We start from the raw sequence: 27,528 nt of genomic DNA, 5'->3' as shown, positions 1-27,528 counted from the left end.
ATATATGTGAAATACTTGAACAGTAATATGACTGGTTATAGAAACGACTGATTTTAAGTATGCATGAAATATTGTAACTCTGTAATAGAGAAAAAAAGACATAATATGAATTCTCTTTGCACTCATTTAACCTGCCTAATCCACACCGACAGTCAATAAGACCACTTGGCCAATGTTGCTAACGAAATGCCAGTTGCGTTTGTAGTCACTGCATAGTCACTGTCTCCTTATTTAAATGTCTTACAGCAGGTCTTGATGGTTTCTTTTTAAAAAAATAAAAGCTCTAGCAGTTAGCATTCATCAGTGGAAAATTCTCCCCATTGTTACTCATCTTCATCGTTCTTAAAGGACCTAAGGGTTGCAACTAAGCCATGTTCACCCATCATGAAGAAAACACATCTAAACTGCTGAGAAGTATTTCAGTATCTTTCAAACTGCAGGGTATAAAGATTACCATCTTCAGGGACATGCCTCAACTTCATGTATGTAAGGCTGACAAATTGAAATCTCCTCTAACCCTGACACTATCTTGGTAAATGAGGAAATATGACATAATATCTTGCTGCACAACCTTCAAGATAAAATGATGGTTTACCTGTTGCTTGCTTTGTGTGTATGTCCTAAGCAGTAAGCGGAAAGTAATACACATTCTCATTTTCCATTGATTTCTAGATGGCGTTGGATGTTCCACAGATAGAATTAACATTTATCGGTATAAGCACTAATTCATTCACAACATTAATACCATTTTATTTTAGCATATTCTTTACATTTTCATACATTCTTAATGCAGTTCTATCACTGTCTTGAGAACACTTATTCTATTTCAGCTGTGTGCTGACAAAACAATTAGCAGAAATATGTTGACACTCTGTCCCTTGAGAGATCAGAGAATAAAGAGTAAAATACTTCTCTTATGCAAATTCTTTAATTGTTTAATTAACAGCAGAAAGAGGAGTCAGTCTCCTGTCTCTAATATATGAAGATTTTGATCTATTAGGTATATAATTTTTGTTACTGATGGATCTTAGGGGGAAACAAATATAACTTCCTCCTACTGTAACCTATATAAATAACTATAGATGATTTTATGGTAAACTTGTTTTACTTTGAAGCGGTACCAAAAAACCCTTTAGGAAATCTTTGCTTTGCAGCTGTGGAGGAGTTACTGTCATGACCCACTTGTATCCTGTCTTTCATCTGACAGTCAGCTAGGAGCAAATAAAAAGTTGTTTTCCTGTGGACCATGGTAGGACTTACGAGATTTGTTGCTATCGCTCCTTGAAAAATAATTTCATCACTCCTGCCGGAAGATGTCAAATCTTATCCCCTTTTTTGCTCAGGATAACTGAATGGTGCACTGAGACACCGTCACGGTAAGCATATAATTGGCTAAGATTGTAAATATAATACTTAGGCTCAGCCTTAAGTCAAAATTATTGTTTTATCTGTACTTTGTATGTGTTGGGCCAAGAGATCCCAGAAACTATGCTGCTCACCTCATAGTGAATATGTACTTGAAAGGAGGGGTATATAAGGTACTTTCAATAATCTAGAACTTTTAGAAATCATTCAATAATTCTAGAACTTTGATACGTTGCACTGATGAGTTACATCATCTGTATGTCAAGTTTGTAGAGAAAGTTGGGATCCTCTTATTTTAAAGACATAAGCTTAAATATATATTATTTTTGTTTGGTAGGTGTCACATGAGGTGGTTTAGAGAAACGAAATTGCAGATACCTGAAATCCAGTTATTCAGAATCCTTCTGGGGAAGCCCATACTCACAGCACATGCCAAAATAATGTTTGAACAGAGAGAATCTCAAACATGAAGATCAAAATAATGCCTTCTACTTGGGTGTGCAATTCAGCCTCAGAGCATCAACATGGAACCACATTTTGAGCTTTGTGCTTAGTCTTTCTTAATTGGCTAGAACTTCTCAGGCTGAGTTGTATTGTAAAAATACTGAATCAGCACTTTACCACTGCCTAGTGTTGTTCCACAAAGGTTTATTTGACTTAATTTTTCTCTTATTTATGATACAATTCTTAAAATAAGGGATGAATGAACAATCAGCATAGAATTCTGCTTCCTCCTTTATCCTGCCTGTAACACAGTGATGGAGACACTTGTAATGAAATTGCAGAACTGGTTATTTTAATTACATAATAAATACATTCCTCTGTAACAGGATTTGAGGTGGAACTTCTTTTGAGATGGATCCTCCTGTCTCTTTTTATTACCATATGGTAAACATGAGAAGGGCTTTCACACTGTAAGATTATACTAGAATATGAACTATAAAAAGATGTTTTTGAGACAGAGAAAACTCAGATATATTTGATCAAATAGATGAAAAAGAAAAGACTTCTAAACAAATTTCTCCTCATCCCCACACAGCTTTGCAGTGCTTTTCCTTAAAGCTTTCTCTTAGTCTGGTCATTCTTAGTCACTTTCTGAATACAGCAAAGTCCACAGAGTTCCCCCGGGTTCTTGGTAAATACCATTGTGCAGGTGTTGCTTCTGAGGCTTGCTTGTGTAATTTTTTCAACCTGGGCTTCTTAGGGGTCATCCAGTCTCTCCCCATATCAGAGGCTCCCGGTTTGGGGGTCTGTTTCTTTCTGCCTGGCCTGGAAGCTAGGACGTTGCCCAGGTCCTCTGCATGCTCATTTTGAATTTATTTCTCCCTTAAGGTAGGACACTAGCAGACTGGGTTTGGTTCTCGTCTAGGTGGCATAAATAGCAATCAAAGCCTGCTAATTTACAATTGGAATTGCCTCATAGGCTGGATGGCATCATATGCCAGCTAGTAGCCGTGTGAGCGATTATTCTGTGAAAAACAATGTAAATTTGAAAGAAAGAAGTGAGATATCTGGGCACTGCATGAGAACTCTGCTGCCCTGTGCAGCGAAAGAGAAGGATGTTCAGGAACCAGAACACAGTCTGTGTTGCCTCATGGCTACAGATGAATTTTATATGGGTATAAGGACCTTAAACTATTTTGTTTAACTCCATCTTGTTTAGAAGGGACTGTTGTATAAATATCAGATGGTCATATAACTCCTCAAAGGTTGAAGCCTCTAGAATTTCAAGACTTTGGACTTTTTTTGGGAAGTCACACTGACAAACAAAGCTATTTAAAGCATCTGTCTCAGAGTGGTAGAACTACAGTTTCCTGTTGGTTCTAAAGGAGAGCTGGTGTCTAGCACTGAAAGGCGGAAAGCTCTGTGCAGACATGGCAGGATAGTTTCCCATCTTCTAAAGCAATGCTTCCAAAAAGGACAGTAAAAATAAGCAAAGTGAAAGACAGTAATCAGAGGAACATAGAAGCATTTTCTTAAGTGGCATTACAGTAAGAATGAATAAGAATTAGGGCATAAATCAGGCCTCTTTGTGGCTGTTGGATCATCGAAAGGATCCAGTTTCTCAGCCCTGATCCGGACGGTCAGAAATAGCTGCCAGAAGCAAAGACTTCTTAGGACGCAAGCAGAAATGGAGCTCCTGAAATGGTAGTGAAAATACCAGGAGAAGTGGTCTCCTGGTTTAAGAGAAAGATAAATATTGATTCCTTTAAGAGGAAGGTAAATATTGATTCCCATGGCATTCTTTCCACCCCCTTACAGCTGAATGAAAAGTCGTTCTGTGGCCAGGCTTTGGTACCTCACTGAGCTCAGGCTATCCCTCACACCTAATTCCTGTCTTAGGTGACATCAGGGACCTTGTAGGAAAGAGCGAGTGCCACCTTTCTTCCCATATCAGTCTCCTGATGTTGCTGCTAGAGCAGGTGGTCCAGCTACTGCCATAGGATATGATGTGTGATTTTGAGCCCAGGATCTCAAAAAGAAATTGTGTGTCATTCAGGTGGTCTGTGAGCTTCAGGTGCTATTGAAAGGAGAGTGCTTTTGCATCCACAGGCTCTTGGTAAGTTGTGGTTATATATGTGCCCGATGCCGATGGGCTCGTTGATTCTAATTGTACACACCAGGTATGTCAGAAAGCACAGTTTGCTGGGATTGTCACACAGCAACTGAATCACAGGGTGGCTTTTCTCTTCATTGGTTTTCTTGTGTGACACACTCCCGTGACTTTCGAACTGTCTCGGCTACCTTCCTGTTGTTTTGCCTTCAGAGTTATGAGCTTCCTGTCTTGGGCAAATGCCAGGAGCTCCAGGTACTCCCAAGTCATTTTTGGATTGCTCTTTTTCCTCGTCTGTCTCCTTAGATATCTGCAAGTCCCTAACAGCTCTTGGCATCCATTTCTAGTAGCACAGGCACTCTCATTTTCAGTTTTCCACTGAATGAAAAGTCAGCACATGACAAGCCATGCTTTGCTGGTGCCATGCGCTGATTTAACAGCCTGAATATAGACTCTACAATTTTTCAGTAGTAGGTACTTTATTATTTTGATACTGCTTTCTACTGACCTGTTGTACTGGAAATTATGGGGACTTGTAGTGACATGTGTCGTAAGTACTTCACTGCAGACTGGTAAAACTAATGTTCACGTAAGTTGTCCTGTTGCCAGACATTAGTAATACAGGTACTCTAAAATACAGCCAGGATAGTACTGACATGCACAAATGACTCCTGTGCCCTTGGCAGCCAAGAGGGCAAACCGCATCCTGGGGGGCATCAAGCACAGCATCACCAGCCAGTCAAGAGAGGTGATTATCCTGCTGTGTTCAGCATTGGTGTGGCCTCACCTGGAGCACTGTGTGCGGTTCTGGGCCCCACAATTTAAGGAGGATGTGAAGGTCCTTGAATGTGTCCGGAGGAGGGCAACAAAGGTGGTGAAAGGGCTGGAAGGACTGTCCTGTGAGGAGCGGCTGGGGACTCTGCGTTTGTCTAGTTTGGAGAAAAGGAGCCCGAGGGCAACCTCATCGCTCTCTGCAGCTTCCTGAGGAGGGGACGTGGAGAGGCAGGCGCTGATCTCTTCTCCCCGGTATCCAGCGACAGGACACGTGGGAACGGTGCAAAGCTGCGCCGGGGGAGGTTTAGACTGGACATGAGGAAGCATTTCGTTACCGAGAGGGTGGTCAAACCCTGGAACAGGCTTCCCAGAAAAATGGTGGACACCCCCAGACTGTCAGTGGTTAAGAGGCATTTGGACAATGCCCTTAATGACATGCTTTAACTTGGCCAGCCCTGAAGTGGTCGGGCAGTTGGGCTAGATGATCATTGCAGGTCCCTTCCAGCTGAAATAGTCCAATCTGTTCTGTTCAGATATATTTTCTTATACGTGGAAATGAATTCGGAAGTCTGGGACACAAATAAATTGGTTTTCTCCCAGCCAGCAGTGACAAATCTATGCCTGCTTTGCTCTGGGGGACCACTTTTTTTCATCCTCTTATACCACCTATGCCTTTACCGCCCCTTCTGGCCTATGCAACAAGCATAGCAATTTCCTCAAACTTGCCACTTATGTGAGGCTGGTGTAAAATATCATTGGTTCTACTTTTAGACTTTAAATCCATAAATGAATCTGTGCATGTCATTTTTAATACTTTTTCTCTGATGTCTGAGGATTTTTTATGCATTGAAACAAAGTCACATTTAATGCTTAAATTTTACCCTTTATTACCTAGAATAATTTTAAGGGGTAAAGCCACTCTCTTAGCTATTATGAACCATTTGGAACAGCTAGTGCTATCTGTGGCACTGGCCACAATGACTTTCTTCAGGGGTTTGCCCTCAGCAATGTCTGCAGCAATCAGAGTTCACATTTTGTCTCACATGAGATAGATACTTTTTTAAAAGAGCTTGCACATGTAACAGCTATAAAATCTCATTCTGGATGTTTTTGCTTCATAGTTCTTTTGTCAGGCACTCCAGAGACCATGTGTCTAACCATTGTCAGATCTTGCTTAGTTTTTATGCAACATTGAAATCATATATTTGAAATCAAAATAATTCTGTAGTCTTTTTTGCTTGTGGGAAAGGTTAGGTTGAGAATTGCCAGGTCCCTTAGGCTGTAAAGAGTTTTATGATCAGTTTTAGCTCACACAGTTCTTCCATGCATGAAGATGTGAAGCTTTAATGGTTATGGAGTAAAGCCAAAACATCTTTCTTTATTTATGTACACTAACACCCAATTTCTTTTACGGATTGCACTCCAAGCCTGGCTCTACAATTTTGAAAAAATTACCAATATTTTCAGTAAAAGAATGTGAAGACAAGTTAGTTTTGCACTTAGATACCGTATCTCTGACTGGGCCATCCTTGGTTAATGCCTTCAGATTTCCAGATATTTTTGTAACAGTGAAATCCTATGTCTGTTAGACAGTTTTGTAGAGCGGCCTTCAAAATGATGAGGCAGGTTGACTGAGCACACATTTCTTTACCTACTTCGTATTTCAAATGAATCTGTACTCCTTCATCCTAGTGTGGGCAGTCTATACTGTCTTGCCACATTCACCTTGCCCTGCTGGGTATTGTTTCCATTGTAAGGAATTTGCATAGTGTTTGTTTAGCTTTTGCCCTACAGCTTGTTTTCCATGCAAGGCTTATGAAGTCTCTGACTGCATTTTTCTCATATTTTAATTAGATCAGAGTGTCGCGATACAGACTTTTGTACTGTAAATGCTATCAGAAATGTGCTGTATCTTTCCATGAAGTATAAAGCCCAAAAGGGAACGCTATCTCCCATAGAAGGTGTTAAAGCTAGGTGAACGTTTGCTTTGCTTTGCATCCCATGTAGACATGCATTTGGTATCAATCATCTCTCCAATGCTTTCTTCTTGTACATGGGGAATATTTTCCACCGTTTAAAATTTTGGTCTCCTGAGTGTAGATGCAAGTGAAAACTCCATCTTTTTTTTGGGCAGTGGCTAGACTCCGTTCCTGGAGCTCTGCTTGCTCTGCGGGTAAGTGCTTCCACCTCATCTCCCTTCAGTTCTGAGGAATTTTCGAGGTAGTGTGGTGGGAACTTGTCTTGCAACCCGGATGTGAATGTTTCTGAGACGTTACAGGGTTAGATCAAAGTTCTGCGCTGCCCTCTGTGTTTTGTTTGCAACAGTGAACAATGATGGATGCCTTCAGGAGGACGTAAGAATAGAATAAGCATATCTGCTTCCCTCTCCTGGGCTCCAGTAGGTTGTTCCTGAGTTGCTGACCCAGAGATGGTATTATTATTTAAGACCAACAGGTTTTTTTCAATTGCTGGTATCGAGAGTCTGGCAGTGTTCTGGCTTGTGCATCGGTGCCCAACTTAAAAGCGTGTAATTGTCACAGTTGTTTCCAGCCTGACAGTTCAGTTCTCTGCTGATGCAGCATTGTCCATTGCTCCTAATTACTTCTACAGAGATTTCCTCTGAATTAGTCGTGTTGCTGTCATTCATGTGTTGTTGTTGGCGTTTGTTTCTTGCTGTGCATGCTCTTGTACCACTTGGAAACTGCTGGTGAGTGGCATTTACTTGTAGTTCCTGCACCTATTTCTAAATGCTGGGCATTGTTCTGACTTCCGTTGTTTTCACACTGCATATCTTGTGTTTTCATTGTGAAGCATTTGTTTTTCCTGTCCTTTATCTTTCAAATCTTTTATTCCCTAGAATATCAGCTTTTGTCTGGATTGCTGACTTCTTTTGCTTGGCAGATGTGGATTACCTTGCTGAGGGTTAACTGCAGACCTTCCAGTAGACCAAGGTCTACTTTTCCAAGCCAGGACTCAAACCCTCAAAACTGGATAACGAGCCAGTTGGTCAGAGATTAGTCACCTTCTCCTCTGCTTTTACTTTCTGCTTAAAAGCATCACGTGCATCTGTCTAATTTTTATAAAATGCCTCACATTTCTGCAATGAGCCTCAGAATTTATCTGTCTTGGCCAAACTAACTGAAAACCATGGAAAATATGAACTGCTTTAAAACTGGGTATTGTCAGAAGCAGTGTTATTTCATCTGTCTCTGCTGCTGCTATCAGTTCCTTGCAGATATAGATTTTTTACATTTCAGTTCATAGGAGGGTTTAGGCAAGTATAGAAATTCCTGAGGTGCCTCTACTTTTTTTTACCAATTGGAGTAAAAAGTTACCTGCTTTGCAGTCCCAGAGCCTCAGCCAAGAAAGTTATTTATGAAGAAATGGAAAGCCGGCAGCCTTTTTTTTTTTTAATTTTCTCATCTTGGGTAGGAACACACACTACCCTTGGTCTATTACTTTGTTTGGGGGACAGTTTGTATAAACTTAGTCAACAGGCAACAAATAATGTCTGTCTTTCTTGCTACCATACTTTCGTAATTGACGTGGCCATTGAGGAAAGCCTCAGAACAATGTTTTCTTCTAAATCATCCATGTTGTGTTCAGAAATATGCCTCTGTAAATTTGTTGAAAATGGCAATATGTTGCTGAGCAAAGAGTAAATTCACAGATCCAAATATATGGTTATGCTACAAAAGCAAATTCTACCCTTGAGCAGTGCATACTTTTCATAGATGTCAGTGGAAGATTCACAGAAGGTTAAGTAAATTCACTAAATTTTTAGTCTGATCTATGAACAACAATTAAAAATGCAATGCAGGCCTCTGCCTTGGAAGTACCAGCCCCACCAGTCTTATCAGGGCTTTAAGTCGTGTCAGCTCCAGATTTCTCCAGTCCCTACAGCATGAATGGTATTTTACTCGACTCAGGTACTCCCTATTAAATTCACAACAGTTTCCCATCTGAGTTGTTGTAGCCCACAATAAATTACACTAATTTGGACTAAAGCACTCCTAATCCAGAGTAAGGGTATCCACATGAGAATTAATCAGAAAGAATGTATTCTGATTGTAAAAAGCTGTTTTAAAATAAACTCCCCGTGAAGGAAAAAACCCCATGCAAACAAACTGAAGGCAGAGTCGACAAATGTAATTGAAATGCCGACGGACCAGAAGAAAAAGGAGTTTAACAAGTAAAGTGGTTAAAAAGCAAATGCACAAGCTTGCAGCAGAGCACCTTACGCCTTACTATGTTGCAGGTCCCTGTTGCTTGTCTCACCAAGTGAGGCTGTTTTGCTCAGGAGTTAAGTGGTTGTAAGAGAAGGTAAGGAAAGAAAGGTGGGTGTCTAAGCTGTGTAAATAGGTCTGATTTCTTTTTTCAGAGCAGTCAGTGAAAGGACTTCCGGGCCAAGGGAATCTTCTTTATCACCTTAAATACGAGCTGAGTTTCGTCCAGGCAGCGTGTGCGTTTTGTGTGTGTCCTTGAGGCAGCTGCAAGGGAAGACTGAGAAGGGGGAACAACTCAGTAAGATGCTGAATTCAGCTTTTCCTAGTCAATACTAATGCCTAAAAAATTTATAGATGGATGTGCTCATGGCTGAAGCAACTGAAGCCTTATGGGTTTTGCTGATCGTGCAGGAGCGGTATGCAAAAAAGGGGGGAGGAGGAGGAGGAGGAGGAGGAGGAGGGAAGTGGGGGTGGGGGGTGGCTCTAGGACCCGTGCGAGCCTTCCTGAGCTGGAGGTGGGAATTCTCCTCCGAGGCAGCGGGAGCCCGAGCCCAGCCTCAGAGCTCCAGCGGAGCCCGCAGGAAGAGCCGGGCGCGCCCCCCCCGAGCCGGGAGCCCGGCCGGGTCCTGCCCGAGCCCCGCGGGCCATGGGCCGGCTCCCGCCGCTGGTGCTCTGGGCCTCCGCTTTGGGTGAGTAACTTATTTTTCCTCCCCCCCTTCTCCTTGTGGTATAAACTCCCTCTGACGCCCAGGGACTCCGGCTTATTTCATTGCCCTTTCCTTTTACCTTTAAAACCAGTAAAGAGTTATTTTCAAATTAGTGGAGAAAAGAAGGAGGAGGAAGCACTGGCATGAGACATATATAAAGCGGGTGACGTGGGGAGATAAACCGTGATGGTTATTGATTCTAAGTAAATTTTGCTTACTGAAATGAATAGGTGATCTGTAGTTTTAGAAAGGCTGCTGCTGGCGGAGGGGGAGGCTCTCAGGCTGGCAGCAGGCGCTGCCGCTGTGCCAGGGTTCAGTGTGGAATTAACAGCTACACCCCAGGACCGTTTTGCTTCTCTGATTACTGGATTCCTTTCTCTGGAACTATTTGGAGAGGTTGGAGGAGGCAGTGCTCCAGGAGTAGGGAAGGCTGCTTACAGGCATAGGTGTAAGTTTGGAGAAGATGCTTTGGCTGAGGAGAGAGAGGAGTGAGGCGGGAGGTGTCACTCGAAGGATCGAGGACTGCAAAAGATTGATGAACTCCCCCCTAGAGAGTGGCGCTTAGGCTGGGTTTTGAAAGGAATCTTTGTGCCGCTCTGTTTGCCATTGTCAGCCTTGGTTCTGAAATGCGGCAAGAGGAATGAAATAACAGTAGGAGAGAAGGAGGGAGATGTGAGGAGGGAGGCTGCAGTAATAGGAGAGGGGCTGGGAAGCGGCAGCATGCGCACGGTGGGAGAAGGTAGGAGTGGGACACGTTTACTGTATGCTCACAGTGGCAAGCAAATTTGTTATGAAAATTAGGAGAGAAAAACCTTTATCAGGACATGCTGAACTTCTCGGAGGGCTGAAGTTACAATACTCTGCCTAGTGCAGAGACAGGAACATCACCGTGACCCTTAGACGAATATTAGGAGACACTTCTGTATTTCTCTGTGTAACAAATAGTATTGCCTCCAGGCAGGGAAGGAGGTAAAGCAAACAGGTTGTTGGGCGTGCAACTGCTTGCTCTTGCTAGTGCTGTGAAATTCTCTGTCTCCGGCTAAATGCTGAACCTATATATATAGTTTTTTTTATATGAAGGCATGCTGGGACATCAGTGTTTAAGCAGGTTTTGTCATTGAGTTCAATTTACAATTGAATGCCAAGGTATAGCACAGAGTTTTTGATTTCAGGCTTTTTCTGGCCTGTTATTCCGATTGGGAGGAGGTTGCTTTACTGTCAGAGGGTACCAGGCTGAGTGTCCCCCATGCAAGCAGAGCTGTGTTCCCCCACAGCCTCACTTCCTACCGCATGTGGTCTCATCAAGCGCTGCTAATATCATCCCAGTGGTTTTAGTGGAGTGACTTTCAACATGCAAGTAATATTAGTTTAAGGAATAGTCATTATATTTGCTGTATTTCCAAGTCTGTGGTTTGAAGAATGACTGTATTAAGACAGAGATTAAAAAAGGTGTGTTTCAAAGAAAGCAAGTAAAGAGCTAAATGAAAACAAATGTACAATTTAGAATCTCTCTCTAGTCTTCTGCCAAAAATAATCTCAATCACCCAGGGAGAGACTTGGATGCATGAGCATGTAACTGTGTAGCTGCTGTCACAATCTTCACATGGGGGCTGCTTGTCTCACTGGGTTATTATGGTCAGTTCTCAGGGTCTGCAGTCAATTATTTTAAATACCACTTGTGTTTCCACTGAGGAAGCTTTCCTGGAGCATATTCTCGGAGTGGCCTTACATTTCCTTTTTTATTTGAAAAGCCCAAGGTCTTGGTGATGAGGGAATTTACAGGCCCACTTTTCTGTCTTGTTTTACTCACTGGCGTATGCCTTTCTAATGAGCTGTATCCTAAAAGGATAATTTCAGGGTTCCCATCCACTGAAAATTTTTGGCACACCAGAACACTGGAGGAGGTCAGAACTCCTTTTGCTGCAAAAACTAAGACTATCAGAAAAATTCAGGAAGTTGTAGGGAACAACAGCAGGAAAGAACCCTCAGAAAAAGAACCCCAAAACCACCACCAACAAAACCAGGAAAGGACTCAGTGCACAAATGTGCACTGTTCGGTGCCAAAGTAACTTTGCAGACATTCAGAGGCTGGGGTTGCGTACTAGCCCCAGCTCTCAGGAGAAGGCTAGGAAGAAGGTGAAAAAAAGCCACCAGATGAATATGTGGGAAAAATTCTTTTTTTTTTTTTTTAAGTACCAGCATTGCTTTGAATCTTCATATGGGATGATTTTCCTCTGATTACTTGATCTTGGTGGAGGGGGTAGGTCAGTCCTTTTCTCCCCTTTGAAAAATCGGGTTGTGGCTGGATGTTGTGCTCTTGCCTCTGGGTGTGGATGGCAAACTATCTGCAAAATCACAGCACAACATACATCCTGGGCAAACCTCAAACACCTTTCCAAAAGTGCGATCATGTTTATGTCATTGCTCAGAGTTTAGCTATTGAGTATAACCACAGTTCCTGAGATAATATTAGTAGAGGCATTTTGTCAAGTCTTTCTTTACAGCCCTTTCCAATACTTGTAGTGGAGCTATCACGGAATAGGATGTGTTATGTTTCATTTCAGCCCGAGTAACAGTTATGGTTTTGGGTTTCGTCGAATCCTTTCCAAGGCAGAGAGGCACCGGGAGGCTGATGGCGGGTTTAGGCGTAAGGCAGCCAGCCTTTTGCTTGTTTGTTTGTGGAATGGTATATCGGCATGGCAATGGTGAACGCCCATTCCCAGATGCTACTTCCTCCTTGCATTTGTCTAACAAACTGTTTTCAGAAGCCTGGAAGGTTTCCTTCTTCTGCCTGGGTTTGTCCACCTCTCAGAATTGAACTGTCCTGTTTTTATAAAGTGAGTTTAAGCTGGTGTAAGTTTAATTAGTCCACACATGCATGAAGATGCTTATGTATGAGTATGTCATTTGGTTGTAAGTCAACTTAAAATAAACCAGTGCATCTATCTCACTTACACAAACCTTTACTGCTTTGTGTATCCCTTTGTTTGTCTAGAGGAGAGCACACCAAGACTGGAGGGGATGGGGTCGTACATTCTCTTTTGCATCTTCTTTGAAGAGCTTCTCTCTTCTTTTCTTCTTCTTGTGCCAATCTCCGCTAAGTTAAAGTAGCACACAGGTACAGTCGTGGTTTCAGTATCTTCACTTAAATAGTTCCAACCTGGACAGCACCAAACAATCCTTGAAATTTGTCTTAGGATTTAGGTCCACAGTCCTTCACTGTGCAGGTGACAGCATACCTACAGATACTGTGCCCAGTTCGGAAATGCAGTTCAAGGCACTATGACTGTCACTGGAAGTCAGACACTGGAAGGGTGCCTTGAAATAAATTTAAAAAAACCCCAGTTCTTTGTAAGTCACAGACATTACAAAGTTGAGGACCCTTTGAAATACAGAGGAAAAGGATAGGGTAGGTATATGGGAATACCACAGTAAGGGAGCACGTGCAGTCAAATGCAGGTAATCTGTAAACTGCATCAAGAGGGAGGACTAAGGTAGGGGAGGAAGCCGGGTAGTGAGCCGAGGGACTGTTACTTCAAAGCTGAAGACAATGTCTTGTGATCAGCCATGGCAGAAATCCATCTGTCTGTCAATCTTACATAGTTTCACAGTTTCTAATTGGTCCATAAAATCAAAATTGGAGAAAAGGATGCCCCGCTCCAATGATGTTTCAGAAGTATTCTTCTCCCACCACCCAGAGCCCTGAACAGATACACAGGAGGGTCCCTGTCTTCATCTTCAGCCTGCTGGTATGTGTGCTGGGGTGTGTGCTGGCTCTGCTGGTGTGTTAGAGATAGATCTGTGATGTCTGTGACTAGAGTGGAGAGAAATTTTCATCTTGCATTAATTTTAGTGAAAAATGCTGGTGTGGTGACACAAATGCTCTTTAAAGTGGGCTAGGGTTTGAGCTGTTATGTATGGAGGTTAGTTTTGTGTATGCACCAGTTCATATCGAGACATTCAAATGAGTCTAGCTGTTTTAATGTGTTTGGTTTTTTTTTTAATTCAAATTTTTACTTAGAGTAGTCTTAATAAAAAATCTTAAGTATTTTAAAATCTTAAAACAGTACTTACTATCAAATGTTTAGTTTTGACATGAAATGTTACAGTTCAACACTCCTTGAAATGTGTTGGCCTTTGCAATTTTATAAAACTTCTGAAAAATTGTCAGGTTGACCTGTGGCAGTTTTTCTTTTTTAATTTCTTTGAGCTGGCTAGTAACTTGGAAAATCCTGTATTAAAGCTGCTCAGTTATCTTGTAATACCACATACTGATTCGTTCCTGGATTTGTGCACGCGGATGGTTGTCCTCAGGCTGATGTTCGTTACTGCACATACACATAGTGGTTGGTACTGCTGTTTGTAGCTTGGTATTGGATCAAATTCCTCAGAAATAAAGGAAACAAAGATAACCTGAACTTTCTGCAAACCTTTAGTAAGAGCAGAAGCACAAAGCAGCTGCTGAGAGGAGAGGCAGGTGAGCTCTTTCCAGAAATAAATGGAGAGGAAGGAATCCATGGGGTTCTTAGTTAATGCAAATTGATGGATCTCTATGGGAGTACAGTTAGAGCGGTGCAATATCTTGCCTTCTGTATCTGGAGGCTTTTAGCTGAGACTCTTACAAGTAGCATGATTTCTGTATTGAATGCTTAAATCAGAGGAGGAAAATAATGACATTAATTATGTTAATTAATTGGATCAGGCTTATAGTCTTTTCCTGTCTCTCAGCATCAGTCCTTCCTCTTACAATTCCTCTTCCTCCTATTCCATTATAATTGCTCCCTTGCTTCTCTCCTCTCCTGGCGTGTAACAAACCGGGTGCTTTGATGTGGCCTGCTATCAGCAGGACAGGGGGTGCATCAAGATGAAACACAGGCAAGGTGCACAAAGGTAGGATAGTAGGCCAGCTTGGAAAAGTGGTGATTTGAGGTTTTTGGTAAGAGGCAACTTGCAGCTGGTCTGACAGAGGTGCTCCAAGGGAGTAGGGAGAACTGAGATCTCTTGTGAGAATGGTGACAGATCACACTGGTGGGTTACGTGTGCGCGAGCGGAACATGTAGAGCCTTTGGCTGGTTCGGCACCATGAGGGGTTGGAGGGGCTATGCCCGGGGAATGCCAGGTTCCTGACTTCTTATGCCCAATGTGCAAGAGGGGGAGCTCAGGGTGTAGGACCTTTACAACTGAGCAAAGGTGGTGTCAGGACCTCTCCGGGTCTCTCCACTGCCAGAAGGAGTACGGCTCCCAGCCAAGTGGCAGGGTGTCACTGAAGCATTTTGCCTCCCTCAGGTGTGCTCTGTCTAAGAGCTTTCCTCAAGATGGTGTACCTCCGCACTGCAGCGCCTTGCATCTGTGTGATATCAGTACAGCTGGGCCCGTGAGGAGTAATGAAAAAGAGATATGACGTAAAAGGAGACAGAGAGGACTTCCCAGCCTTTTCACCTAGAAAAAGCAAATCTGCCTTATGTGCTGAGGAAATAAAGAACTCAGAATTTCAGTAAGATGCTCATCCACAGGCCAAGTTTTATCTTTTTAGCAGGGTTTCAGGTTGGTTTTCTATATGTGTTCCTTAACACAAAGCTGGCTGGAAAACCACGAAACTTTACACAATCCTGTACAACCTTTTCTTCCACTTGTTGGTGCAAAACTTGTTAAGATTTCTAATTGGCTTTATATTTATTTTAGGCAGTTGGACTACGTGATTGCTGTAGGTCCCTTCCAACTGACCTGTTCTAATCGATACTCTGTGATGGAAAGAATGGCACTGAGTTTAAAAAAAAACCAGAAAAGACACCTATTGACACATCAAGCTCATCAGAGTTAAAGGTAGTCAAGAATGAGACTGAAGAATAGAATTAAAAGCTGAAGTCTTTCCAAAAAGCACAGATCTATCCTTGCAACTCAGCTTAACTTATGCTATAATAGGAGAGCCATGTCTGTTGATAAGACATCACAGATTTTCAGCTAATTGGTATCTGAATCCCATAAGCTTTGGCATATCAGCCAAGGATGATGCATTTATTCATGCATTTCAGTTGCTCACTTAGGGTTTTTTTTTTTCCCCCCAGTCTGTAGCACAGCATGTGTTTGAGGGCATAGACAGCCAAACTTTCTGGGGTTAAAGCATCCACACCTCTCCTCTGTGTCTATGTTTATGGGAATACATATTTATATATTAAAAACATAGGAGTGATAAAATAAGTGCGTGAGAGCCACACTAGGAAGGGATGTGGAGGGATGTGGTGATGTTTTGGTGCACAGAATAAAGTGCAGGAGGTGAGAAGTTCCTGCACTGTCATGGTGAAGAGTTTTTGTGCTATCCAGGAGCCGAATGAAACCCAAATGGAAACTTTTTTTCCCTCCTTGAATCAAAACTGACCCACTAATAGCAGTCTTACTGGAACCTCAATGAGAACTGAACCAGCAAATAACTGGTTCAGAGTCACAGTTTGCTGAAATCTTGCTGCCCACAACAGAGGTGCCGTTGGCATGGGAGCAACTTCAAACCATGGTGGGCTTCTGAGCAGTTTCACATCCAGCTTGTGGTTCCCCATGGGACTCACAAGCACCTGCTTCCATGCAGTGAGGCAGAGCAGGTTTGAGTGGCTCTGTGGCTGTGACCAAGTCATTTTTCTACACGCTGAGGGTAGACTCTGAGGGCTCAGGCACTCCCCTCTGTAGCTCTGCCTGACAACTTCTGCTCGGCTTTCCTGGCCTTAGGGAGGCAGGAGGAAACTGCGGGGATACACGGAGAAGACGGGAGGTGGCCAGGGCTGGGCAGAGGAGCAGGATGGAGGAACTCTTCTCCAGTAGAGACCGCAAGCCCAATCAGTGTGGTTTGGGATTACCAAAGAAAGGGTTAGCAGCTGTCAGCCTGAACCTGAGCAGCCTCAGGGAAAGCTGAATTCAAACTGGCACTGCTTTGAAAAACGGCTTTGCTTCACTGGGCAGTTCATTTGGCAGTTTTGCAGACCCTGGCGTCTTGACCAATGTTTTAGACAGTGTGAGGAGCACGGACAATTATCCTTACACACTTCTAATACCTTAGATGTCTTGATTATTTTTTTTTATTTTCTGTTTCTGTTGTTATATTTAACTGTAGATTTAATTTTCCAAGTATCTATTTTTTATATTCTTTTTCCTACTGGCTGCTGAGCGATTAATACATATTTCCTATTTTGACTTCAGCAAACAGAATCATAGAAGAGCATGACTGCTTCAGATTTCCTTGGTCGTTAACATGTTTTTAGAGTTTGCTCTATGGCATTTTGATGTATAGTGTGCTGGAGTCCAGATCTCTTTGCATGAGTAACACTTTTAAAGTATGTAATTCACAACGGGAGCATTTTCTGTGTTTATAGTCACTGCAGGAGCTCAAACAGTATTTAAAACCTCTGAAAGAATCTTTCTTTAACCCCATGCAGGCTAACCATTCAGCCTAGATTTTAATGAGACACAGGACTTTCTGAATCACATAAGCCCTGATAGCATAGTCATCACAGAATACTTGCTATCACCATTTTTTTTCAACTTACCTGAAGTCCCACATGCCTCCTGGCCTTTCAAGATCTATCTGGCTCTTAGAAGAGTTTAAACTTTCCCAGAGTTTGACAGATTGTGTTTGTCAGTCTGCTGCAATCCTAGAGAAAAAATTTGAACGTTATTAAAATATATAAAAAATAACCTTGTGAATTAATTATAAGCAAAATGAGGTGAATAAACCAAGCTGGCTTTTATTTAGTTATTTCAAAAGGGCTTGTATTCTGGCTATTCAGCTGGATAGAAGAATGAAAGGCTTATGCAGGTCTATCTCTTTGCACCTCATCTAGATCTGTGCTAGACTGGTCTGATTAGACACAAGCATTTAGCTTCCCTTCTAAAAGCTATTTTCATTTTTTTTATTTCCTCAAAAGTTTTAGACAGGGCATAGCTTTTTTAATTTCTTCTCTCCCCACTGTAATTCCCAAACATTTTTTTCCTCTTTTGTGTCTTCCTGCATATATATACATGAAAATTAATGAAAGGAAAAATCTGGGTTTCTTTTTCCCTGATGGAGAATGATTGATTTTTTTTCACTTATTTTAGGACCTGAAAAGATATGGGAAAAAACTTTGCCTTAAACACGCTGTCTTCCACACTTTCCTCAGTGGATGCCATTACCCAAAACTGCAATACTCAGGGGTTGCTCATGACTGTTTGTGATAATATTTTAAGTATATATGTAATATATAGACTACCCCTTTGCAGGGAGTTAGGTGGCATATGTCTGTACAGGCTATCAGCTATGGTAAATCTAGCTAATGGTTATTTTTAAATTAAGCTTCAGTAGAATTTACATTCGCTGCAGTACCAGGGTACGTGTGGAATAAGCTAGAGAAGCTATTTCATTACTGGTACTAACTGCTTTGTGGCTGCAGGAAGGACGATTGACAAGAAGCAACAGCACAATTAATAATGTTACTGACATTGTTCCACCGAGAATGGTGGGGGGAGCCTTATGTTGAGTAAATGTACAATTTGAAACGTAGAAGTGCTGATTCTTCCACTGGATTTCTTCGGGCTCTCAAGACTGAGTGAACACGAAGAAGGTCAATGTTCAGGCGATGTTTAGCTGAGCTCTCCAGCATTCATAACCACCTTGACCTCTTCTGCCAGCCCCCAAGTGGCAGCACGGTCTCAGCTGTGTCGGTCAGACTGTAGGGATGCGTTGAAATTATCTAGGTTAAAAGCTAGCTTTCTTTTTTTTCTTGTAAATAATATCAATAGTCCAGTTACAGTGTGACCCTATACAGCTTGTGTAGGAGCAATTGGGGAGATGGTGATTGCGGGGCAAAGACAAGAAGGGAGTCAGTCTCCCAGTGGGGACAGAGGAAGGGGTGGGGGGAAGGAAATTCTTAAGCTGCTGGTTTTTTCCCCTGAATCTCTTCCCCCAAGTCACTGAAATAAGTGTCTTGTGAAACTAACCTGTAGGGTTAGATATCTGAACTTAGGCTACGTGAATACACCTTTATTTAGCTTAGTGATGTCTGCTTTCCATTCCCTTGCAAGCAAGCAAATGCTTGGTGTCAGCCTTGTCGGCTAGATGTCAGTGAGCTGACAGCCTCCATGTGAATTTGTACCACTGTGAAAATACCTACAATCCTGTTTTACTAAATAAAAAACCATTGTTGTTAGTTTTCTAGTTCTGTTTATGACAATTTCTTTTTTTTTTTTTTTTTTTTTTTTGGACCTTGTTAGTTTTTGGCATCCAGTTATCAAAACTTTTAACAGTTTTTTGGGGACGCAGTATTCAGACCGGTAGCCTGAATCCTACTATTGATGCTACAGTACTGAGGAACAAGAGATATACCATGTTGTTGTGTGGCCTTCAAGTCTCCTCTTAGCCCTTGAGACAAAATAGTCTGTTTTCAGCTTTGACCCATACCATGTACAGACTGTTGTTAGAGGAGGCGCTCTGAAACAATTAGGGATAGGACTGAGTCTGTTCGGAAAATGCAGAGCTGGGGTTTACATTTATCATCACAAAGGGAGATGGCAAAATAGTCTTGGGCCCAGGCTTAAATTTTATGCGTAAAATGCTTTATAAGCTCTCGCATGCACAGAAGTGCTCCCATGAGTTTTGAGGGGAAAAAAAAAGGTCAGCTACATTTAAGAACAGATTTAAGCATGTTCTTTTTATTCTTGGTGACCCAAACACACAAAGGAGCAAGAAACAAAGCTGGTGAGAAGTGACAGCTAAAAGTACCTTGCTTAGTCTTTCTGTATTTGACAAAGGTAAATGTATAGCAAGCACTGTTTTTCTGGTACCTAAACTCTCCAAGTTCAGGTTTCACATCACAAGATAGGGTTAAAAATCATCAAATTAAACCAAACATATTTATGAGCCATCTGGTTTCTGAGTCTTTCCAGTTTGTGTTTGCTATCCTGGGTATCTATTAAGCAATTTTTGTTGCTGTAATTTTCATGTCATTACATGGCTCCAGAAACTACATGTTTAAGAAAAACACTGTAGATGACTGAATTCAGAATAGAATTCTAAGCGCTGGCAGCACTGAAGACATTTGTCTTCTTTCAACTGTCCTAACGTACTACGAAAAGTAAATGTACAGAATAAATCCATTTTTCCTTTTAATGTGACTTCAAATTTAAGTTAGGCAAAGTAAATTGGAAGGTTGTATTATCTAGCTCTTTTACAGAATGGTAAGTGGAGTCAGATTTCCTAGGGCTGATTTCCAGTTCTGCCACAAGCTTTCCATGTGATTTGGGGAAGGCTACTTAGTCTTAGTGCCTTAATCCTTGTCCTGTTTTACCTATTTTATCTCCCTTATTCAGATGTGGCGAGACATAAACCGGTGTGTTCTAGTTCCTTGAAATAGATCCAGTGCATGAATTTCTTTTTTGCCTTTTTTTAAATTAAATGTAATTAAGGAGAATCTATAACTCGGTTTCAGTGGAAATTTAAATGTGTTGCTTTGAAAAAGTATATTCATTCACTTCGAATGTGAGTTACTGATAAGAGCTTTCTGATAGCATTGGCTTTTCCGTTGGCGGAGGAAACAAAAGCATCCTCCTCAAAGGTGTACATTTGTATTGCTTTTCCATATGTAACCGTATCTGAGAAGGCACCGTGTAGATGAGTAGATATAAAATTCCCTCTTGTTTTTCTGGTGATGGACTGACATTCTTCATGCCAGCTCAGTCATTTGTGACACTGAGTCAACTTTCAGAGTACAGTTTCATCTTGGGAAGAAAGAGAGGAAAGAATATAGCTATAATTGCTGGTGTTGAGTTTCTGGGTGCAACCAAATGCTGGTGCTCTTCTAAGGTAACATGCTTTGTGAATGCTAACTAACATACAGCAATAAGCTTCCCTTCCTCTGTCTGCCTCATCTTTTTGACAGGAGCTGTGTGCTGAACATTATCAGTTTTATTAAGACAAATTTGTTTTTATGGGTCTTGGAACCTTTCTGACTATTTTGCACACTGTGCAAAGACATTCCCGATCCCCTGCGTCTGATCAGCCCTACTGCCACGTCTTGCTCTTTCTCCTGTGGCTTGACATCTCTTACATACAGTGGGTACGAACACCTGGCAGGTAGAGCTCAGTGAAGGATGCACTGGTGCCTTTGGGTGTTGCAAGAAGTACACAGCTTGTTTCTGTGCTTCTGTTACACATGGCATGAGCTTTAAAAGAATGCAAAGCAATTGCTTGGTGTCTTTTATGCCTTTAGTTTCAAAGCCCAGATTCTCAGATGCATAAAGAGGAAGAAATAAGTGTAGACAAAGAATAAAGTACACATTACTCAGGGGGTGTGTTGTTTTGATGCAGGCATTGCTTACAGCAGCGGAGAACGCTAGCCATGATGCAAGGAAGACATTTGAAATCTTGGCTGCCAAACTGTTAAATACCCTGCTGAAATTTGTGCGCAGTTTCACGTTCCACCTTCTTTAGCCTTCTCTGAGCGTTTGTTTGACTGCTTTCCTCTTCTGGAGTCCAGCTGGTGTTAAGTGGCTCAGCTGTTAGGAAGCCCATTTGGGAGTCTCAGCTAGCACGGGCAGCCTCCACACACTGCTAGAGTGCTTGCTGACAAAGTTGTGGTCCCTTCCTTGGAAGCTGGCAACAGTTTCTAGCTGAGGCTATGAGGAAGATGTTTGAAAGGTGTGTGACTCTTGCTTAAAGCTGACAGGGCTGTGCTGGGGAGATGATGGTAGGGGTAGGTGTCTGTCCACCTTCACTAGCACTGTAACCACATCTCTTCTTTAGGGACAGTCTTGGGCACTGCACTGTGTGCCCTCGGCATGTTGATGTGGAGGTATAGCTGTGGCCATGACTGCCTTCAGAGTCAAGTGCTGGCCTCCCTGTGCCCAGCACACTGCGGCCTGCTCCCTTGCAGTGCTCTGCCAATGAAGCCTGCCTTACTAGTGACCTGGGAACTGAACTGGCTTTCCATCATGCCTCACAGTAACTTTAAAACCTAGTCTTGCTCTGAGTAGAAGATGGTAAAGCAGGAGTTCAGTGCCCCAACAGCAACGGCTCTCTACCCAAAATATTGTGATATGGAAGGATAAAGTAACAGATTCTAGCTTTGATTCGTCAGATGTGGTTATGGCACAATGGCAGGGTAAATGGCTCTCTTTTTCTTGACGCAAGGTGAGATTACTTCTTGTCAAAGCCACGCCTAGGTGGAGGGCAATGCAAATGATTCAACATCTGCTTCCAAAAGAATATACTATCTACTGTTGACTGTGCAGTTCTCTCAGAGTGCACGTGTTGTGCATGTTCTGTCACACTTTCTCATTACTCTAGATAAAATGGAGTTCTTCCTCTGCTTGCAAAGAAGCAGTGGCTTTTATTGACCCAGTAGCTGGCTGTTATGATGATAAAGATTCTTGGAAGTGCTTGGGACACTTCTGGTATTTACAGCATCATTTGCAACTTCCTGATGCAGAGGAGTTGAGGCTTCTTCAGGGGGAGCTGGCACAGAAGGGACATTTTGAGATGTCTGATTCTAAGAGGGCTCTGGAAGAAGCTCTGCTGAACACTGATGGGAAGCTGAAATGACACCAATGATTTTTCCACATTACTCTCTTCTCCACTGGGGTGATATCTAGTGGAGTACCAGGTGGGCAGCGTGAACTCTTGACAATCATATATAGAAAAGTACTCATCAAATAGGTATTTGGTCTTTTCCTGTGGATGATAATCTGCTAATTACAACTAAAATTCCAGGCTGTTTACAGCTGAAAAGCTTAAATGAGATGCTGGATGAGCAGTTCAAGCATGATCTAAATGTACACAAACTGTGAGAGGTGTGCTGCATTTGGTGGGCACAGTGAGTCAAGGAACCCATGCTTGGTCTGATAGCTCATTTCTGGATGTCAGAAGTGTGTGTAGGGCAAGTGCAGGAACTGTGTGGAATTAACGAATCTTTCAGGCAGTGCCTGTGTTAACTGTTAAAAGCTACATGCCACTGTGAGCAATTTTGTCACCTTGCAAGCTGCCTTGCCTAAGGGGCTCCACTTTGATATACTGCACTTGGGGCTAGAGCCAGGTTTGCTTTAGAACATGTCATGATTCAGGCTTTTACTGGGGGCCAACAGAGGAGAAAACTGCACAAAGCTCTTGACCTCATGTTGTTTGTTTTCTTCATTGTGCTGGCTCACGCTCGCTGGCTGGTGTCCTGGGAGCAAAGAACTAAGGTTGTCTGCTCTTTGTCTTAGCTCGCTCGTTTGAGGGCTGAAGAACAGAAGGCTCGTTTTTCTCCCTTATGTAGACAGGTCTGGGCTGACCTCTTGCCAGTGAAGAAACTCCAGCCGCAGGCCAATAAGTAGTTAGGCACTGATCTTTAGGGAGACTTTTCTGGGATACGTAGTCTCTTTCATAATTCTCTGATAAAGGCCTGGTTAAAGTGAGTAATTACTGAAAGGAGCTGATGGTCTCGTACCATCTCCCCACCGATCACTTCCAGAGAGTTCTACATTTGGTGGGCAGTGAGTCAAGGAACCCATGCTTGGTCTGGTAGCGCATTTCTGGATGTCAGAAGAGTGTGCATGGAAAGTGCGCGCTCTTGTGATCCCAGAAGGACTTCAGAAAGTAAGTGGAGGTCTGGACTCCAGCAGTCACAGTGTTTCATGAATTCACTCTAATAGAAGATGGTTTTATTTTTCCTTTAACAAACTTAAGACCTTGAGTTGAGATATCCAGAGAACTGAACATTCATGTGTTCTGTTTGTTTGCATCCGATGTTTTTGTGTGTTTGTTTCTCATGCATATAGACACTTTCCGGAGGTATGCAGAAATGCATGCAGTTGTGTTTCCCTACCGCCTGCAAATGAAATAGCTCAGGACTGATGGGAGGGACTGTCCGCAGTCATTTTCTTTCAGGCACTATTTTGTTCATTAGTGCTTAATCCATTTATCCATGGCCTGAAAGGAAGTCAGAAATTTTCCTGAGAATCTTTGTTTCTTTGCAGACACTCACTCTGCTTTGATGTCCTTGCACTGATTTCACACTGGGGTGGGTTTTTTGTAATTCTCATCTTCAGTATGAAGCTTAAGATAGGCTGAAACATCTTTGAAAGGAATGAATGAGAGAGGCCTCCTTGTATTAAGATGGATCAGATCAGTGTTGGTATGGTCTAGCTATCAGTCATTTAGGTTTTCCACTACTCATTTCCTTCCATAAAGCTGTCTGGAATAAGAGCTGGGGGATATTTTCAAAGAACAGTTTGTGGGTGTTACAAATATCAGAATAGCCGCAATAGTGTTGGCTGTGCCAGTGCACTAGAGTAGTTCATAAAGTTGTCAAACCCTGAATCTCATCCTTGTAGTAATGAGAGACAGTAATCTGAGGCCCCCTTCCCTGGGAGGAAAGAAATTCCTGATTTCACTATTTCTACTTTGACACTGATCCTGAAGTGGTCCTTTAAAGGAAAGGAAGGGCTTATTGTATTTAAGGACTTCCTGTCAGAAGTAAGATAAAAGCCTTAATATGAAATATCGCCTCTTAGCTGCTCTCCACTTCGGCAGTGTGGCATAGTAGCCCAAAGATCTCCTCTCTAAACCACACTTCTCTCTCTTGGAAGCCAGAAATAAAATAAAATGAAAAACCAAGGTAAAGAAGTATCCTTCTAGTCATAGTCATTCTTTAGAACACAACTGACAGTCTTCTGTTCTATGTGTTCTGAGAGCAGTGGGATCATCTGGCTATCCCCACTTTCTTCTATGTTTCTTTACTGGAGGGAAAAACAAGTGAAAAAACTGAAATGCAGGTGACCACTCTTCTGTTTGCAAAGTCAATTTCCTACCAAAAGCAGACTGGTACAATTTATAAATCTTGGTTATGTTGTTTTAGGCCATGAGCAAAAGTTCTGTTGTGTTTTTTTCAACCCAAAGGTGATTTTTTTGGATCCAAAAATAATGTTCAAATCTTGGCACAAATAACAGGAGTGTCTTTGAAAATAAAGAAACAATTTGCCAAACAGTCATAAGGTAGTCTAAGTTATCCCTGATTTTTAGTCCATTCAGGAAGTCCTGAATACCAGCGCTCTCCCACCCTCTGAGAATCCGTTACACATAGTTTATTGCTCAAAACAGCAATTGCAATTGCAGTTTGAAAAAAGATTCTGCACCTCTTCCATCGGGCTGGCTGCGAGTTAAGGTATTCATCCTGGAGAGTCATCTCTTGGTGGCAAATATTTCAAACAGTGTGAACAAGCTTAGTCCTAATCCTTTCCCTAAAAGAAACATGCAGATCTTAAGAGACTGCCCAGACTCACCTTCCTCCAAATGCTTGGCTCTCACGCTACTCTGAAACAGTAAGCAATGAAAATATCACTCTTTTTAATGTTCAGCATACCATCAGGGCTCCATACTTATTAAATTGTCTCGTTATTAAGACGACTGTTTATATTGGTGCTGTGATTCGAGTTAGCATCCTAACCCTCTCTGCACAAATTGATTTCCTGATGACTACTCTAAGTCATTGTTGGTTTGGTTTTTTTTTCTCAAGGTCCCTGGTAGTTCACAGTTTTGTCTTTCTAACAGAGCTCATACATATTACACCCTGGAAAGTGTCTGTCTTGCCACGCCACTGTGGCCTGTCAGGCCTCCCTGACAAAGGACGTCGACTGTGATCTCTAAATCACAGTCTCCCACTTTTGTCCTGTTGCTGTCGAGGAGGGACTTCCTCTTGGTCGCAGCTGTCCTTCTCTGAGACGCTCTTCCCTCTGGCCGAGACCTTTTCTTTGCCTTCCTGAGTTTTGACCTCCTTAGTCTGGGAGTGGCGCCTACCAGCCCCAGCACTGTCATTGTCTTCAGTTTTGTCTGCACTGCTGCCTGAAGTCTGAGGTTACCTTGTAACTTCATGCTCCTGTAATTGCTGCCTCTTGCCACTGCGTTTTGTAGCTGTGCACAGACCTGCTGGCTTGCACACAGTATGCTTGGGTCCACAACAAGGCCACGGCAGCGCGGCTTCAGGCTGCTGGTGTACCCTGGCTCTTCCCTTTTTCAAACTCTCCTGCGTCCATCGTTTTTCCCTCTGGGCTGCAGCACACCATGTCCGTGAGGAGCAATCTCAATACTTTGGGCCCACTGATTTCTGCTCTCTACTCCTGAAAGGGTATGTTGTGATGATACAAAACCACCACCTAGTAGCTCCCCCTCATCCTCATGTCTCTCTTTGCCTTTTGGTCGTCAGCTTCTTGTCTTTCTAGTCTAGTTGTCTGTTGCTTTTGGAGTATCTTTCCCTAACTTTCCCTTGCAGTTGAATCTGCCTTTTAGGACTGATGTGGCATGGTCAGTAATTTATTTGTAGTCCTTTTTTTGTCAGTTGTGTTAGACTGTGCAAAATATTCCTCAGATTTCTTGATTATAATTGATGAAAACACATCTACTTCTGGAGAGACGCTGGAGAAGCAGCCCATGGTGCTAACGTAATTTGTCATTAAAGGTAAAAGAAAATGCATTCTGACTTTTCCAAGTGTTGGATCGGGATTTAAAGAGATTGTGAACTGTTCTCGTTTGATGCTTATATTATTTAGGTCTTACATTTTTTTCATTTGTATCTAATTAAATACACGTGTGATTATATATACACACGCACACAGAAAATTGGAAACATCTCGTCTCTCTCTTCTTTCATCCTTTCTTTCCATCCCTCTTCTCAATTCATGTATTTTGGTTTTGTCATAGCCTACCTTGCAGGATTCCTTTGGAAATCAATAGGTGCCTGATCTAGGGAGTCTCTAATTTTCAGCTTCTTTATGCCTCTTCATTAATTGTCATGACCAGGTTTCATGATCCTGGTTTGTCTCTTCCTTGACATAATTTCCACCCCCCTCTCTTAATTCAATGAGGAGCAATGTCCTGGGCATTAGGTGGTTAGGGGTCAGTGCAGATTAACTGGAAAAACTTTTTCATTGGAGTTAACCTAGTGATCCTACCTAGTCATAGTTCAGTAGATGTTACGTGAGATCTTTTTCTTCCAGGCTTGCTAATTCCTTCACTGGAGGCTGTGCTGGTGCTGATAAAACTCTGCATTTCCCTGGGCTACATGTAGAAATCTTTTTTTAACTTCAAATTACTTGCTAGACGTCCATTTCCTTAGAAACCATTACTTTTATGCCATGTGACTGCTGGGCAGTCATCTGGTCCTTCATCTGCATCTTTCATCTTCAAGATTATTCTTCAAAGTTACTAGTTGATCCCAAAGTTCTCCATAGCATAATATAAACATCCTCTCCCTTTCCTATGTCCTGATTATTTTTGTGGGTGAGGAGATGGTATGGAGAAATAGAATAGGATGTGACCCTGAAGAACTTACAGGATGCACCAAAGAACGAACAGAATAAAAAGTTCTTCTGCCCTCTTTTTACAGGTGGCAGCCTAGGCACTAGCAGAACAAACCTCAGGTAACACAGAGTGTTGATAATGCACTGGGAATTTAATCCAGGGTCTTGATCACGAAGAATGAAAGGGATGCTGCTAGAAGATTCAGGTTTTGATCTTATACTTTTCTCCAACCTAGTTTAGTCACTGAAGGGCTGATCCAGACAGCAGTCTTTTACTGTCATGTCAGAGGTTTTTAGCACAAATTAAGAGGTACAAAGTGAACTCGTGACAAACCAATTTACTGCGTAGCACTTAGAGTAGGATTCCTTTTGGCCAACTTGAGCCGTTTAGTAGGTGAGCAGTTTAAGCTAGTCTAGACTCTTCCTGTAATGCTTGTCTTTCTCTGTTAACTAGCTTAGATTTAACACCTAAGTACTAGGTGGCTGAAGTCATAAATCCTGCTCTTATGTATTTACCGGGCAATTTATGGTAAGAAATAGTTTAATCTCCTAACAGTACTCTTGTGCATCCCACCTTTTCATAACTTATGCCTACAAAAACTAGATTTTGGCA

At 42.2% G+C, this 27,528-nt stretch overlaps 1 protein-coding gene across 1 annotated transcript in view; it reads left to right on the top strand.

Annotated features, from left to right (window-relative positions):
• The first annotated feature begins 9,467 nt into the window (after positions 1-9,467).
• Positions 9,468-27,528, top strand: part of LTK (leukocyte receptor tyrosine kinase) — a 106,296-nt gene continuing 88,235 nt past the window's right edge. The window contains exon 1 of the mRNA XM_075105577.1: positions 9,468-9,608. Coding sequence (XP_074961678.1) covers positions 9,566-9,608 — 43 coding nt within the window. The 5' untranslated portion in view covers positions 9,468-9,565. The remainder of the gene's footprint in view (positions 9,609-27,528) is intronic.

This window comes from Phalacrocorax aristotelis, chromosome 10 (genome assembly GCF_949628215.1).
Source record: "Phalacrocorax aristotelis chromosome 10, bGulAri2.1, whole genome shotgun sequence".
Lineage (NCBI taxonomy): Eukaryota > Metazoa > Chordata > Aves > Suliformes > Phalacrocoracidae > Phalacrocorax > Phalacrocorax aristotelis.
The sequence above is the reverse complement of the archived record's forward strand: the minus strand, read 5'-3'. Positions and strand labels throughout refer to the sequence as shown.